Source organism: Struthio camelus, chromosome 2 (genome assembly GCF_040807025.1).
Source record: "Struthio camelus isolate bStrCam1 chromosome 2, bStrCam1.hap1, whole genome shotgun sequence".
Taxonomy (NCBI): Eukaryota; Metazoa; Chordata; class Aves; order Struthioniformes; family Struthionidae; genus Struthio; species Struthio camelus.
The window spans coordinates 2,310,085-2,327,624 of NC_090943.1; the positions used below are offsets into that span (position 1 = coordinate 2,310,085).

The following is a 17,540-nucleotide window of genomic DNA, read 5'->3' on the forward strand; positions in this document are numbered from 1 at the left end:
CTTTTAGTGTCCGTCTGAGCAGGCTGGAAGGTACGGGCACTGGAGACATCGTTAGAGTCAGTGCTCTACCATTAGACGAGAGAGCTAGGCTGAGCTTTGCTCCAAGGTGGCTGAGGTGCCCTTTCCTGCCCTGGAGGGTGTCCGTGAGTGGCAAAAAGGTAGAGGAAAGGAGCCTTGTCTGAGCTCGTTGGTCTGGGTTTGCCTCTTTCACTTCTCATCTTGCCTTTCCTGCATTGAAGAGAAGTAACTGCAGACAAAAGGGAGTGATGAAGGCCAGTAGGGACAGGGTCCTCCAGCAGGACCAAATAGAGCAGAAAGAGATGGGAAAGGCCAGTGGTTTTGGTGTTTGGTCTTGACAAGAAGAGCTGGCTTGCGGTGTGCTTCTCCCCTCCTTCAGCCGGCCAGAAGCTTAAATCCCTTTCACCCTCTCTGCAGAGAAAAGAGGGAGACACGTGATGCGGTAGAGGGATATAGGGGAGCATTAGCCAGGAATCTGATTCATACGTGAAAGGAAAGAAAAGAAAGTCCATTGAACAGGACTTGAAGCTGCATGGGGATCTCCAAGTGAAGAAGGTATGAAGGTCATATCGGTTCAGCTGAAAGCTAGGGTAAAAGACCACCAAGAAGATATGGCAGAATTACAGCTGGAAAACGAAGAGTGAGCCCTGGCATTTTGGCTTAGAGCACCCCTGATATATTCATTTAGAGATAGTTTGGTGAGAAGCAACTCAGGGTTGCTGTTACAGTAGATGTCCCCTAAGGGTTCCCTTTGATTAGAGGAGTAAAATTACTTTTTTCCCCCGTTGTCCATAAAACACAAAGAAAAAGGGTAGTTACCATTACCCTGGTAATTATAATATTCTTGCAGCCATATATTTATTTCTAATACTGTGGCACTGCCTGAAATCTGAAACCAGAAAGCAGGCTTTGATCCAAGTAGGACCTGAAACTGCACTGTACGGTGTACAAATCTGAAGCCGTTGTCCGTCCAGTCTCTCTGGGATTCCCGAACTGTTTGTACTTGCTAAAGCTGTGGTAGAGACAGCAACCAGCTGAGAGTTTGAAGTGGATGGCCAGCTTTCTGTGCAGTATTCATGTTCCACTTTAAAGCCGCATCGTACTGCCAGTAATGGACGTACCACAATTTAGGAGCAGCTGGCCGGGATAAAGCACAAGCAATTGTCCAGCGGAGCTATTCAAATAATAAAGAGCTACAGACAGGCAGACACTTAGGGTTCAAGCTAGCAGCGGTATCAGACAAAGCAGCTCTCAAAGGGATCTGACTGGTAGATTACCAGGATGACGTATTAACTCAGTAAAAGAAGGAGAGATCTGTGATTTAACTGATATTTATTTGAAACATTAGTGTAGCTTCCCTTGCCGTATACATTTCAATTTGGGGATTGGTTGTCTTGTTACAAGGGATGACATTTTCAAGGAAAAAAAAATCCTAGGCAATGTGGAAACGACCATGAAACGAATTTGCAGGAAGTGACCTCTTGATTTAGAAAAATGGCATAAGCAAAAAAAGATCTGAAAATTATTAACTCCATTTTGCTTTGAGGGGTTTAGATAAGTCAAAATAAAGCTAGGATTAGAAAAGCCTCAAACGGACATCTTTATCTTAGCTATTTTACTAGGAATTTGGCGTTCAAGTCCCTGAAACGGTCTGGAAAATCTCAGCTATAAGGATCTACCCACAGATACCCAGGATTACCCCTGATTTTGTGTGTGTGCACGTGTGTGAGTGTGCCCATATGTGTGTACCCCTGCTCTGTGTTAGATGCAGGCTGCTAGAAGCAATACTGATTCTTTGCACTTTCCTAGAAAAAGACCAGTGAGTGATCCGGGACATGAATCCCCTTCAGCACCAGTTGATATGACGATGGCTGGCTTCCCATATTGCACCATCTCATGCTTAAATGTAAACCAATGCTTGTCTTTTAGTGAACCGTGGCACAGCAGAGGCCGTGAGTGAAGATGTTCAGCAATATGTGAACTGGGAAGGTAAGTGGCAGCACGGCGCTGGGAAGCATAAAATCCACCGATGGGATCGGGAGCATAACCCGACCTCCCCCTTGCTCACGTACGCACATGCACACACACACTAAAAATGTTTGAGCCGGTGCCAGCCTCAGCCCTAAAATCCCCAAACTCTCTTTCCATTTAAGTGCTAATTCGTAACAATGCCCTATCTGACTGCTCTAAAATAGCCCGGTAAATGTCTTGTCCTTTTATAGCAGTGGCCCTATTGCAAGCCCTGGCATGTGACAGGTCTGAGAGTGACACAATGTGTGACTTTAAGAGACTGGACAGAGATAAAGACCTGTGCTGGTGATTTATCCTGCAGCAGCAACCTCTTTTCTGTCTGTCTGTCTGTCTGCTTCTCTCCTTTTCTAAAACAGCCCACTAGCAAACCGACATGCCCCCGAAGAAGCCTGAACCTAAGAAGGCCGAACCTAAGAAAGAAGAACCCAAACCAGCGCCCAAACCACCAGAACCAGAGCCCCCAAAAGAAGTTGAATTTAACCCAGCTTCTGTCAAAGTATGTATGTCTTAACCCGGTACAGGAGGGAGCAGCCAGGGCTCGTGGGGCTTGGGTTGGTGGTGGTTCTGGCCGTGCTGCACTGACTGCTGAGATGACTCTCTCTGAAAATAGCACTTGGTTTTGGGCAGGGTGAGCAGCAAAGGGGATTGCCCAGATTGTCCCTTCTCATTCTCAAAGTGACAAATTGCATTTCCCACGAGCTTCACTGATCTCAGTGAGAAACTTGGAGATGCTGCGCAGAGGATATTGCAGGTAGATATCGAGAAGCCTGGACGGTACTTTGAGCTGGGTGCTGACTAGCCAGCGGCCAAGGCCACCTGGTGGGTAGAAGTGGGTTCCGAGCATGGGCTGGATCATTTGTGCCTGCCTGCAATGCACTAGGTAGACCTTGCTTCAATATCACAGGGCATGTTCTGCAAAGAAACAAGCCTGGGACTTCCTTAACATGAGCCAGTGAGACTGCCTGTGGTTTTCCAGAAAAGCCCAATGGACTGTCAAAGGGACTGTTTGTGAGTGTTTTTTGGAAAGCAGAGAGAAACTCAGGCAAAAATGTAGGCTTCCTGAATGATCTCTTGCTTTCAGGGTTTCTTCCAAGGATTTCCTCAAGAGACGTGAGCCCTTTCCCGCTCCTGTTCTCTCAGAGTACTCTGTTGGAAAGAGCCACTGTTGGCTTCAATGGGTTTTCTGAAGTCTTGGTTGTAGGCACAGGGGCAAGAATGTATTTGCAAAGGCACTTCCGAAATAGGTTTTGAGTGAATTTGGGCCACTGCTCTTGGCCATGGAAATCAGAGTCCTTGAGCTGCATGACTGACATCCCGTTGCCCTTAGAATGAACCACCCGCTGTCAGGGAACTGCCAACAGTTAGGAAAGGTCACGATTTTGAAGTTATGAAATAGGTGATTCCAGTGAAATGATATTGGAAATCTGTTTCCCCTTCAAGTGTTTTTACCCATGGGAGTTGACTCTTCAGCAGATAGCTCAGGGTGACTTTTTTTTATCAAAAGAGATTTCCCTCAAAGAATTAAGAGGAGAAAGAGGTAATATATGCCCACAAAAATGACCATGAAGCAGACTATCAGAGGGTGGCTTCTTGGTTTATAAAAACGACATAAGCCAATAAAGTTCTGAAAATGACTAATTCCACTTTGCTCTTTCTGCACTATACATATTCACAGGAAATGTCAGAAACCCCTGCATACGTCTTCAGGAATGACTTTCCCATATTGTTTGCACGGTAAATATTTGTGATTCGTGGACACTGCAAGGCATTATAAGGCTTTCCTTTAAGTAGGGGAAAAGAGAGGGTGCTCTGCAGCATCTCACAGGCTTTTCTCATGTGAGGATTTGGGTCAGGTGATTACGTGGTGTAAATAAACATAATTATCTTAATCGATTTACACTAGCTGAATTCTATCCCATTGCCTACAAGAAACGGGGTAACTCAGGGGTGAGTCCTGGCCAGTGTTTAGAGTAAGCCTGAGAAGATAAGACGAGAATAGATAAAACCAAAGAGACGGAGTAGGAAAAGCAACAGGGCTCCCTGCCTATTGATGGGACCAGCTCTTCAGAGCTTATGCGAGGGAGAAATGTTTCCGTGAGCCTCTCCTGTTAGCTTAAAAAGATAAAGTTTCTCCTTCGGACAAATAGAAAAGCTACCCGAGCAAGTGAGTAAGTTATTCTACCTCTTCAGTATGGCTCCTGAGCACCCCACAAGTGGTCTTCTAAGTGGCTAGTAAATCACAAGGGCTGTTGAAACCATTTGTTTCTTCTGCATGGGATTCGTTCTTATAGCCTGTGTTTCCTAACAAAGGAAGCACACAGAGGGGCTTTTTTCTGGCTTGAACCATGAAAAACCTTCAAACTTTTCATTTTAAATACTGATGCAAAAGAGCAATTATTTATTACTATATCAAGAAGTAGAATTCGGTGTACCAGGAATTAATTTTTAGCATAGTGTTTAGACTATTGACACCAACGTTAGTGCCATGCTCTGAGAAAGACTTCCTCTGTGACCTTGGGCAAGTGGTATGTGGTGGGATACAGCTCTTTGTTAATGTCTCTGTGCTTAAAATTCCTGCGCTATAAGAGGAGGAGAGGGCAATTGCAATAACCTCTCTCAGAGGACACACTCGCATTCAACTGGGATACTATGCTATTGCGGTATGGAGGGCAGCTAAGTCCAGTAGTGGGATGAGTTGTAATGAGAAAAAAAAAAAACCCAAACCAACAAAAAATGCTAGGACCGCTCAAAAAAATGGACATGCACACTTATAGACAGCCCAATTTCAAAATCATCAAACATATTTTTATCCAAATAGGATTTGAAATCAATTCACTTCTGCATTAAAAAAAAAAAAAAAGCAGAACATTATTCATTCGGCACAATTCTCCATCCAAGTTATTACTTTTCCTTCCAGAGGAATTTAAAATTATGGACTCTCCCAAAGCTTGTTAAAGCCCTGAAAAATATGTATTGAGTTGAGTGGGGTATTTTTGTTTTGTTTTTTAGAATAAGTAAATCCAGTACTCCCATGGTAACACCTCCTGGTCTTTGTGGAGAACATTCTGTTATCTGATATATACAGAACTGGACAAGGAAAGCACTCGTAAATATATGGTTTGGGTCTGGGCTGGTTTGCTTCCCAAAACTCATAGCAAAGAGAGATGATATTCTCTAGAGAAGTTTTCCTGGGAATTTTTCAATTAGATGTTTTTCATCAAAAGTGCTTTTGTCAAAATTGAAGCTATTTGCGCACAAGGGCTGGGTCTGGCAAATATACTGCTTCCTGTTTCATAAACCTAGCTCTGGTGGAGCTCAGGCCATCTGGTGTAGATCAGAATACCTCCCCAGATCATTGTACAGCATTTGAAAAAAATGCTTTGATGAGTTTTGAAATTCTCCAAACATCCAATTTCAGCATTCCAGGGTGAAACTGTTTTGTTTTTTTTTTTTTTTTCATGCAGGAGATAATGTATAGCTAAAAACTGAGACAGAAACAAACCTATATCAAAACAAAATGCTAAGTTATCAAAACGCAATGTTTTGATGGAATATCTCAAATTATCAATATTTATTCTGAGATCGTATTATGCAGTTTTGTATTTAGAGCTTTTAACTTTTGCCATTCAGTTTTGTAGGCTTAAAAAACATCTCAAAATGAAAATATTTATGTGGAAGGGAAAATTACTTCTTATTTTCTTTTCCCTCACCGTTACATTCTACTTGCACAATAATAGTCCAAAATCATATCAAATTTTTCCCATTGTGTTTCTCTGGCTGCTTCCTGGTCAAGGGTGGGGTCTATATTTATGGTTCTCAGCTACGGTGCCCTAGATGTGAGTTATGCCTCCATAAGTAAACGGAGTTGTTCTAAAGTTTTAAAGTTACCTTACAGAGTTTTAATGATATATAAACATCCTCATAGGATTTGGCCCAATACTTAGACATTTGCAAAAGAGTCTGAACGGATTTCAGTATTGTTTGAAACTCACAGAAAAGATGTTGTTTTTATTTCCGTAATTCTTTGGTTCAGCCTGTGAGGAAGTTTAAAAGAAAAACGAGAAAAGGTTTCACTGGAACTTTCCTCGAACCTCTTTCCTTTGGGGAAGAGCTCGTCCTAAAGAGTTTCTGGAGCAAGGAGACTGTATTTTTCATATATCCACTGTTTATTGCCATCTGACTGTTGTCTTTTAACAGGGAAACGTTTTACCAGAAAAAAAAAATTACTCTCATTAAAATTAATAAGGTTGATGCTAAACAGGAATAAAATAATCTTCTAGCCTGATGAACACAGAAAGCTGGATTAGCTCACCCAGCCTTTGGAAAACCGGTCACTGACCCTCAACAGATCATCTATAATCAGCAAAAAAAAGCTCTCTAGAAGGTTATTCAATGCAGCAGTGCCGGACACCTATAATGGGATGGATCGAATCACCCTAGGGAGATGCCAATCTTTTGATTAAAGCGAGAAATGAGACAACTCTTTGAGTGTCAACATTTCAACAGCTAAAGTTAGCTGAGCTGATGCGTACCCACAGTCCAGTGATCCCTGGGTACAAAAAGGCCATATGGAGGCCTCACGGTTGGCATACGTGAGGATTTGGAAGGGGCACCACTTGGGACACCACCAATGGTGTCCCTTCCACCATTTGGAAGGGACACCCTGTGCAGTTAGGCTTAATAACTACATTTTCCTGGGTTGCCTTTTGAGATGCTTCTTGTAGCAGTATGCGATAATACAGGTGCCTGGGGGGGAAAAATAAAAATAAAACAGGCATAGCTTATTTTTTGGAGTACTGTGATCTTGGGGCCTTGTGAAACCTGTTCTCCTCAGAAAGCCCTGCAGGCTTCTGAACACCTGCAAGGATACAAAAAATAAAAGCTCCTTCCCTTTTTCCGCAAGAAAAGGTGCAGGGAGCTGGGGGTGGGAGCAGCCACAAGGGAAACGGGCAGGCACCAATAACGATGAGGTCCTGTCTGGCTTGCGTCTTCACCCCGAAGCACGGACTATGCTTATGACTATGTTGAAGGCTATCAAACGCCCTGCTAGTATAGATTGCTGGCGTGGTTTTAGGTGCCTATATGAAGAATTCATTTCAGGCTGAAGTGACTGAAATGACTGTATTTCAGAGGCAGTTGGGAAGGCTTGAACATGGGGGAAAGCTGTAAGAGTTAAGGTGAGAAGGTCTCACAGTGGTGAATTACAGAGCAGGTGTTATTTTGTGGGTGAAAGGGGTTTTCTTTGTGGGGTAAATGTGTTGTATCAGCGTCCATGGGAATGAAAAACAATGGTTTGTCTGCCATTAAGAAATTCAGTTTATGGGAACGATGAATGTCTGAATGTGTGATACTGTACGTGACAACTTTGCATCTCTGTGTGTAGAGGGGTATGTCAGTGAGACAGGGGCGTTGCAATCACGTTTTTGGGGAGTTTGTGCGTGGGAGAGTTGGTGCATGTTCCCTGATATCTAGACGTTTTGCAGGTGCATGAGAGGTTTTGGGCACACCTCTGGAGGATGAAGTATGGTTTGTGTGCGACAGGGAGATGTATTTTGCTGCATCCATTTCTTGTGTAAGAAAGGGGGGGTATGTGTGTGTAGAGGGGTGAGGGGCTAGGTGAAAAGGATGTTGTGAATATAAGGAAGCAGACGTGTTGGCCCATTTGAATGTGTTTCTGAGGGTGAAAAATTGTTTTATCTGGATGTGTAAGGACAGCAGTCCGTGTGCGAGCTGATGGATGTGTGTCTATGCTGGTATGCGAAATTTGGCATTTGGCAGGGGTTAACCTGGTAGCTGGCTAGTGAGAGGTGTACAAAGCCCCCAGAAAAGCACGGCGCAACAGGGATTACATAGGAAAGAGGGCGCATTTTCTTGGAGGAGGGGAGGGCGGCAGGAAAGCCATCTGTTGAAGCTGATGCTAGGACATCCCAGCACAGACACGATTCAAATCTCAGTGCATTGATGAAAGGAGCCAGATTAGGACATCTTCCCTCTGGTGCAGAGACAACTGGTGCAGGATTAGCGTGAGATGCATCATGTTCAGCTTGGAAGAAGGCTCCATGTTATGTTCTAGCAAGCTGTCGGGTAGACGCAGGTCTTAGCCCACGCGGAAACCTTTCAGGTCTGGCCAAGTCTTTCTCGAGGATGACGGGGGAAGTCTTTAAATCGACACCCCCGAGCTTCTAAAGATCAGACGTCAAGGCAGCTGAATGTGACTACAGCATGGGTTCAGCCTCCCAGTGCCCTCTCACCTTTTTCTCTCTCCAACCTATTTTTCCTCTTGATTTCATTCCTCCCAGGTGCTACATATTCCCATTGGCATTACCATTATTATTATTGGCCTACGGTGCATCTCAGTAGAAGTATTTTTAGAGAGGAATTTCCCTCCTGTGCTTATATATTTGCCAGTTTCTGAAGTGGGCAGGCACCTGTCAGGTTAAAATGAGCCCAAGCTGAGCCTCTTTCTCTCTCAATGATTTCTTCATGAGACTCTCAAGCACAGAGAAATCTGAGCCCTTGAGGATGCCCCAGGGAAAAATGACTGAAAGCTTGGCAAAGACAGGAGACCCCATTGCAATCTCGTGGGATTCAGCAGGAATTTTTTTTCCCTTTGATTTTTGTGGGATTTGCCTCTGACTTACCATTCTTGCTGTGGACTGGTGCTCTGGCAGGGTGTGAAAGCTTAGTGTGGCTTCTTTTTGATTTAGCAAGCTGCTAACGCTTTTTAGGTATGTATGTGCTCAAAAATTGCATTGGTCTTGTAGAATATCTTCAGGTACATAGAGATAAACCCGTATTCAGTGTAATAATGGTAGGAACTCCTCCAACTCCAGAGGAAGATCGTAAATACTGGATAGCTATCTTACTGAGCCTGCACGAAATGGAAATATGGGAATGAGTGGTGGAGGCCAAAGGGCTCCTCCGTGATCAGGTGGCATTTTGTGTGACTTAATGGCTGATACTTGTTTCATAGGGCTTAAGTCTGTTTAATCATTTAATCTCATGTCTTGTCTGTAGTTTTTGACCCATTCAAGCTCTATTGAACCCAAAGTTTTGGGTTAAGAAAAATCATTTCAGGCCTGATAAGAAAGAAAAAGAAAAGTGAAAAGAAAACCTGTCTTCAGGTATTCAGATATTTCAGGTATCTTCAAGTTAGATATTCACGGCTGAGCTAGTCTCATTAGGCTCCCATTAGTGTCACTAAAGAGAAGAAGGTGCTTTTAAAAGTTTATCCATTCCACCCTAAGACAAGCACCTAAGCTACATCAAATAAAGTGACTGTAAAGAGGGCACAATGAGGTATAGGGACATTTAAGGCATAATCTAGGTGCAGTTCAAGAGCCTTGCCGGCTCATTTTTGTGCCCCTGCTAACAAGAACTGCAAATAATTGGTGCTCATCAGTAAAGCACTGGCAGCTGGACAGTCCCTGGACCCAAGCCAGTAAAATTGTGTGGTTTGTACTATGCCATATAGCTCTACCAACTTGGTTTTCTGCTAGTTTCAGCGCTCCTCAATGGTATAGACATTAGCTGAATGTTAGCTGTTCTGCTCAAGGCCCTGCTAGCACTCTAACACAAATGACAGAGTTATTCCAAAATCCTGGCTATGGCTGCCCATGAACGAGAGCAGACCCCCATGATCCTAGATCTGAACTATCTCTACCACGTCTGGAAGAAAGCCTCACCTCCTCCCCACCCCTGGTCTCCATGAAGCTGTGGGGGAGTTGACTCCTCTTCCTAGGAATGAACTTGTCTGGAGACTTTGGGCCATGGTAGGCGGTGATTGCTTGGGATGGGAGCTGGAAGAGAATCGTCCCACCAGTGCCAGGTCCTCCTGGAAGAATCCCCCTCCAAATTTGTGTCCATCGAGGTCTCACCTCCGCTGCAATGCACTCTCCTACTGTAAACGGCATTGCTTTCTCCTGCCCTGCCTCACTCCTTATACGCAACAGGAGGGATGAAGGTGGGACGTTACAGACATCGCATGCGCACATGTGTGCATGGGAAGGGGAACTGCAGCTGGAGGAATCCGTCAGGGCTGTCAGCACCGTCTCTGTTTCCTCTCAGAAACCTCCCTCCCTAGCTATGAGGCTATTGTCTTCAGTTACCGCAGGTCTTTCCTCAGAAGTCAGTGCCTGAGATGGGCTGTATTGCACATAAAATCCAGGCAATGGTCATGCTCAGAATACTCCATTAGCAATTTGCTCTGGTGCTTCTGGATGGACCCCAGCGACAAGCATAATTAAAATGCCAAGCTGCCATAACACACTTCTAAAGGCAGCTCTGCTCTTTTACTCTCTCCTTTATTTATCACAGTCCATGTCACTCCAGCAGTACAGGACATTCCCTGCCAAGCTGGCCATTGTGGGGCTGCTTTTAATAGCAGAGAAAGCACCTTTCCTTCTCCTTTGGGAGAAGCAGCTGGACCAGGCTGACATGAATTTGGCAGCTTACTTCACAGAAGTGAATCAGTGCCTGGAAGAGTACGGCGTATTTCAGCTTTAGGAAATGACGTGTAGCCTGGACCCGGTGAAGCTTCTCATCTGAGAGGGGATGCAGGATGCCGGCAGCCCCCAGGGCTGGGAGCATCCCCTGGGAGAGGCGTGAGGTCCAGAGCCGTGCCTTGATGGGTTTGGAAAGATGATGATGATGGGTAAGCAAGAAAAACAACATTGAGTTGGATGAGGGAAGGAACTATGAGACTGAAAAGCTGAGGGGGAAGGTTGTCTTAAGGAGACAGACTTGGTTCAATTTCTGGATTTCCTGCAGGCGATCATGATTCAGTCATCTGATATCTGTTTATGCCTCAGTTCCCCTCGGGGGAACCAGAGGATGGTAATAACACTTCGTCTCTCTTGGCTATTCAGACCGTAAACAGGGGCTGCTTCTCACTGGCTGCCTCGCTGCTTCCTAGCAAAACGCTATCTCGAGTTGAAACGTTGAAGAAGTAGTAACACGTTAGGCAAGCTCGTATCAAAATACAGCAAAAAGGTTTCTTTGCGGTATGTGCTGCCCATTCTTGGGGCCAAAACCAAACAGCGCTGGAAATGAGAGGAGCTTTCCAGAAGAATTTTTCTGGGCCAAAGAAAATCTGGCTACCTTTACATCTTTCTCGTGTTCTTAGAGCTGGGTGACATTTCTCATAAAAATATTTTTTTTTGAGGAGATTTGTGTAGCGCAGTTTGGTGACACCAGAATGTTTTGCAAATGTGCACAGATTTTGCTAAGGGTTTTTTAGGGGGCGGGATCTGAAATCTGAAAAGGATACACTAAATTACTAGCTTCAGCTTTTTTATTAAATTCAATTTTTTTTTTTTTTCATCTGAAGCAGTTATTAATTTTGGAAGGTTCTTTCCTTCTTGCATAAAAAAGACCCAGAAATTTTTAATGGTTGAATTTTTTTCAGCTTGGGCGAATGGGACATTTTGACCAATCTGGAGTAAGTATTCTCCTAATTTTCAACTGTCTAAAACTGTCAGCAAGTAAAGCACAAAAAACAAACCTGTTTTCATTCTTAATCAAAATGATATTTTTCCCCTCAAAGCTTTGACATTGGTCAATGCCTGCCCTAAAATATATAATAGTATGATTCCACCCCTGCCCCAACTCATTTTCTGGGCAATTTACTCTTCCAAGTCTTCATTATGCAGCTGCAAAAAGAAATAACTCTCCTGCAATGTCTGAAATCCGCAGGGCAGAACCACCCAAAAACTAACCTGAAAACAGCCCACCTTGTTTGAAGGGGTGTAGAAATGAAAATATGTCAAGTTTTTAAAGCTCTTTTCTATTTAGAATATCTCAGCTGAGTTGCAGCATTGCTGGTTCTTCAGGTCTGGGCATTTTTAAAGCAAAAACCTGGAGCTTTCTGAGTGTCGCTGGACACCCAAAAGTCAGGAGCGTAGCAGGATTTTCTGAACATGGTTTTCCAGGGTCTGTCACGGACAGAGGACTCTTTCTATAGAGGAGAGAGAAGGGTCTTAAATGCCATTTCCTCTCAACTTTATTTCACCAATAGAGGAAAAAAGTGCTACAGCACTGAGTAGACCTTGGTCAAGGGCAACCCAGCTGTACTGGGTTATTTGAAATCATCTGAAGTGAGGTTTTCTGCAAAACCTGGCTTTCATCTCCCTCCATATTTCCTGTTATATACCTGTGCATTTCACATCTTTATCTGTCTCTCCTCACGTTTATAGGGCACTCGTCTCTATGTAGTATTTCCCAGCTGGCTTTTCGTATCGGTATAAAGCACAGAGAGGGTCACTTGCCTTCAAAATTTTGCAGACCGAGGAGCTGGTTCCAGAGGATTTGCACTGCCCTCAGCAGGATGATTTAAAGCACTTATTGCTCCTGTGGTTCATTTTCTCTTCTCAGTCGTTGTCTCAGACAAATTAGGACATGAGAGGTTGTTTGCTTCTGCTTTGCCGCAGAATGAACTCAGTAGGGTTTAAAAAAGGGGAGATGAGAGCATGACAAGCACACCCTGTTTGGGCAGCTTCTGGGGTTTTCACATGTCTCTGCCGTAGATCCTGACCTAGAAAGCCCTTATGGCAATATATCTCAGCAGAGAAATTTATCTTCTGAGATCTCAGCCAGTGTGTTTGTCTGCTCCTCCGACACATGGTGTGAATGTCGGTCTCGATGGGCTTGTTGGCACGTCTACTGTTGTGTGCAAGGTAGGTCTGCTTTGATTTATAGATGGGAACTAAGAAATATATCAATCTGCAGGCCTCATGTTATGGGTGTGTGTGCCAGAGGTGGAAAATAAGTGAAAGCCACCTGAATCCGCAGCCTTATAATCTTTCCGACTGACTGTGCTTCCCTGTCTGGCCTTTTGCTCTCAGTTCCTTTTCCTCTCTCCAATCTGTCCCTTGATGAGCAGCAAGTTATTAAAAGCACACTCTGGATATGGAGCAGCTCTGTAATAAGATCTGCATTTCTCACATAGCTGCTAAACCTCAATCAATATGGTTTTAATCACCATTTGTGTAACGTGCACTAACCATTAAATTTGAATTAAATGCACAGCTTAGAGCATGCAGGAGGCTCTGGCCAAAGTGCTCACTTTCCCTGAGTTGCTGGAAAGCTGGAGTATAGCGACAGATTATTTATTTCTCATAAACCAATTAACCATTCTCATAAACCATCTTAACTTGGAAGAGGGAGAAAAAAGTCAAAAGTAGGCATAGGAAGGATGGGGATGGGGAGGTTCTTAGCAGAACCGGAAACTTGGTGTTTCCCCCAATTTTTTCCAGGATGTTAGCATTTAGGCAGAGGTACCCTGGTGTCCCTGTCCCTTTCAGGGCCGAGGGTGGTATGTCCCCGGAGATGCCCATTGACCTTGCATTTCCTACAAAAGGCGGCCCAGGCAACCACCCTCAGATGCGGATGGCAGAGATCTGGACTCCCAAATGAAGGAGCCCTTCAACTTTCCTGTGCAAGCCCACTGGCGACCGATATTTTGGGTCCCTATGAATCCCTGCCCTTCCTAAAGCTACATTAGCTCTGAATGCCTTCACCCTACACAGCTTTCTGCTGTTAGACAAATGTTGAGCTCTGCCACCTCCATCCTCTTTTCTCCCCCAGCTCAGAGACTCAGCTGTTTGCTTAGACTTTACTGTAAGGTTTCCAAGTGGCAAAATGACTGGTTAAAGCTCAGATGTTATGAAAACCAGCGAAAACAAAGCAATGTCAAAGCATATTTCCTAATAGTATTTTATTTTATACGTATGTAGATATCTATCTGTATAAAATTATCATATACTAGCCATATAAAGATGTGGAAGGCAGTATGGGAAAGGAAATGGTGGTAATATTAGTAGAGGGGCAATGCCAATATAATCCCCAGATTTTTTTTTCTTCCTCCTGAGCGAATTTCCTTCTTGAGTTTAATTTCATGTCTCGTTGTATGAGTGCATCTTATATGGCATTGTTCTCTTCCCTCTCTCTCCTATCTGCAATCTGAATCCTAAAAAAGCAGACAGGGAGAAGAGACACTTGACTAAATTTAAATGGAAAGCATTATGCTATGTGTAGGGTATGCAGCCAGCTCGTAGCCTGGCTCCCGTTGACAAGCTGGTTGCTTCCCCGAATCCCAGCCAGAGCTAGGAGTAATTGCCACCAGTATCAGGGCTCAGGAGAGTTTGCAATGCTTTTTTTTTTTTTTTTTTTTTTTTTGGTGAATGCTAAGAATCAAGAACTGATTTTCAGTGGGCATCAGTCAGCACAGCCCTGTTCAGCTGCACGAGCCGTCTGCGCCAGCTGAGCTGCCCCGATCTGCCTCGAGTGAGGATCTGGCTGGTTGGCGTCAAGGCGCTCACGCTGATTTATCCCAGTTGAATAGCTTGGGCTCCAGTTTTCGAAAGGTCTGAGCTGACTTGTGCTAGCTGAGGCTCTGGGCAGGTTTCTCTACAGGCAACTGAACCAAAGTTTGCCAGGGGGAGATCCAAGCCTCTAGAGTTAAACAGATCAGCGCAGATTTACTCTGGCTCTTTATAAATGATCACCTCTCACTTCTGGCTTCTCTGCCTGGCTTGGTGTGTAGAGTTGTGAATATGTGGGTTGTGCTGACATATGTTATGCATACTTACAGATCTATATATAGAGTGTGTGCATGTACATATATATATATATATATATATATATATAAATAAAATATGTGTATGTGTGTGCATACTTGCCTATGCACCTGCATCTGTTTATATAAGTAAATATGCACATATACATAGACATATATGGGGATATGTCAACATTTTTACCCGTACATGCCCCCATGCAGCTTGTTCTCTTTATATAAATGCTGGGTGTGTGTATACATATACATGGCCTTCCGGGTGGGTGCCCAAACAGCAGATCCAGAGACCCACGTCCCCTCCGCAGCCCCCAGGCAGGCTCCAGGCAGCCAAACGCCGTTGCCAGCCCTGGCCCAGGGAAAGAGCACGAAATCCAGCCCTTGACCTGGCCAGAGCCAGCACAGCCTCCAGCCTGCAAAAAGCTGATCAGCTCCAGCACGCTTACGCAGCCGGAGCCCAGAATAGTAGCGGTGACAATCCACCGATCGTGTTTTCTGGGAAGCGGCAGAACGTCGCGGCCACCGGACAGACGCGGCTGAGTGAGGCTGCGAGAAGTCTGCTCTGAGGAGCAACCTTGCAAAAACAAGCCGGTTTATGACCCTCCCAGCCTTAACAAAATAGCAACGGGGAGGAGTGAAATGAAATAAGGCTTAGAGGGAACCCAGCTCCCGTTGAGAGCTGCCTGACAATAACCACTGAATATTTACAGAAAAAAAATAGAGCTGAAATGTTTGCAAGGAAAATAGCTCAGACTTCTCAGCATTTGTGGTGAGTACTGACTGATAGGTTACAGTCACAGACTGGCAGGGGGTAAAAATGTTGTCTCTCTCTTTGATTTACTGGCTCAAAAAAACCAAACAAATGCAACCCCCCACCCCCTCTAGAGATGAAATGTCATCAAACGTCATGCTGCCTGGTGACCACACTCCATAAACGCTGTGGCTCATGCACAGTTTTGAGTATGCCTCCAAAATCATTACATATGGGAGACAATAGGCAGGAAATAGCTGTAATGAGTCTGAAAGGGCGTTCGGTGCTGAGGCTGCGGGACGTTGTACAAATCCTGGGCTTCTCGCCTTCGCTCCCGGGTGAAACTTGTTTTTCAGTGTCCTCTTGCAGCCCCAGGAAAACAGTCATGGATCAGAGCTCTTGTTAATATTATGTGATTTTGGATCTTGACACCATTAGAAGTGGACCAAAAAAAACAAAAGAAAACTCCAAAACATGAGTTCCAGTTGTGTTCTTAGGAAACTTCAGATGTGGCTTCTTCTTACATACATAAATAAACCTCATAAGGTGAATCAAGCAGAAGGCCTCCAGCAGACCGAAGTGAACCAAGAGCAAAAACTCCTGGTGCTGGACAAGACAGGGAAAGGGCTTTTACTTTGTTCTTTCTTCAGCCAAAAATCTGAAATTTTGATAAAAGGGCAGGTTTTGAAGTTTCCGTCATCCTCACTGACCCGCCAATCAGGGCTAAGTTTTTTGTATCTGAGACCCCAGAGATCAGAGATGCAGAGATGGGTAGGAGCATTCAGTATGGCTGCAGTTACTCATCGAGATCAGAGCAGGGGCTTTCTCAGTTCTCAGTGAATAACGTCCTACATTGGAAAATAATTACAAAATAATTACAAAATAATTACAAAATAATTACAAAATAATTACAAAATAATTACAAAATAATTACAAAATAAGTAAAACCACTGCTACAGGAAGACACTAAGTGGATCACAGTGGCAGATGAGTTTATGCTCATGGATTTGCTATGGGGAACAGTTTGACCCATTGGAAACTGAGTCTAAGTTACAGCATGATTATTTTGGGAGAGGCATGTGTGCTCAGCCTGCCAGCTCTGCGAAACAAAGGCAGAGCTCTCCTGGCTGCCAGTGCTTTATCGCAGTGACTTTTCGGAGGAGGCAGCCTAATCCCTTCCCCCCCCCCCCCCCAAGGCATTTACAGGATGAGTGGTGTGACATTTTAAATTGCGCAGCTGTGACTGCTGCTGCTACCGGGAGCTGCAAATGCACAGGGAAGGACTGAATTCCCCGGGGGGCTGGAGGTTGGTGTTATCTCGTCCCTGGGAGGATGGCTTCGCCGAGGTGCCGGCCCCACGTTTGGGGTGGTAATGGTTGCAATGTAGATGACGGAAAACAAAACGTTGGCAGTGATGTCTGCACCGCATCGCTGTGTGATTTGTAGCATCAGTGTGGCTGCAGCTGCGGTGGGGCTGTGACGGCGTTGACCTCATGTTAGCCTAAAATTTTCAATGCGAGACACCAAAGTTCTTTTGTGTGCAGGACCTTATTGAGCACGAGCAAGAACTTCCGCTCCCACGTCCGAAACCTGCTCCGGTGGTTCCAGGAGATTTTTTTGTTGCAGGCACCTGTCTACTACGTCTTGCCCGAGACCTGCCAAGCTCTTTTCACATGGGCCAACCAAGAGCTTCCCATGGTCTCATTCACTACTAGCATGACTGGCATGTCACTGAGCGACCTGGAGGAGTTACATAACTGTGTCTTTCAAGACCAAAATTAGTTCAGCAAAGGGTGGGTTTTTTTTAGGTTTGATGGGGGAATTAAAATATTAGAAGAAATCAGCTTGAATTTTCAGGATGAGGTTTCAGTGACACAGAAAAGCCCACAAAAATTCTTTTTTGGCAACTCAGAGTGATTTTGCTCAGTCTGAAAAGAATCATTTTGGTACGCTTCAGAGTGATCTAATGTGGAGGGAGTGGGATTCGTTAAGTCAATTTTATATGAAAAATACGACTTCAATATAAAAATGTTTGAATTTTAAAAAATGGGAAAACCACCAGTATTTACAAAAGAAAACATCTGATTTTGGAAAGCCAGTAGGAAAGGCTTTTGTGTCAATATTACAAGAGTAATAACAATAATAATAACTATCAATACTAGTACCTCCATT

At 44.3% G+C, this 17,540-nt stretch overlaps 1 protein-coding gene across 2 annotated transcripts in view; it reads left to right on the forward strand.

The window, feature by feature from the left end:
* Positions 1-1,825: 1,825 nt before the first annotated feature.
* MYL3 (myosin light chain 3) overlaps positions 1,826-17,540 on the forward strand; it is a 37,511-nt gene continuing 21,796 nt past the window's right edge. The window contains exons 1-2 of one of the 2 annotated variants that reach the window (XM_068933800.1): positions 1,826-2,007; positions 2,406-2,545. In XM_068933800.1, coding sequence (XP_068789901.1) covers positions 2,423-2,545 — 123 coding nt within the window. In that variant the 5' untranslated portion in view covers positions 1,826-2,007; positions 2,406-2,422. Of the gene's footprint in view, positions 2,008-2,349; positions 2,546-17,540 lie in introns of those variants that run through there. The other variant, XM_009684148.2, reaches the window with a different exon arrangement.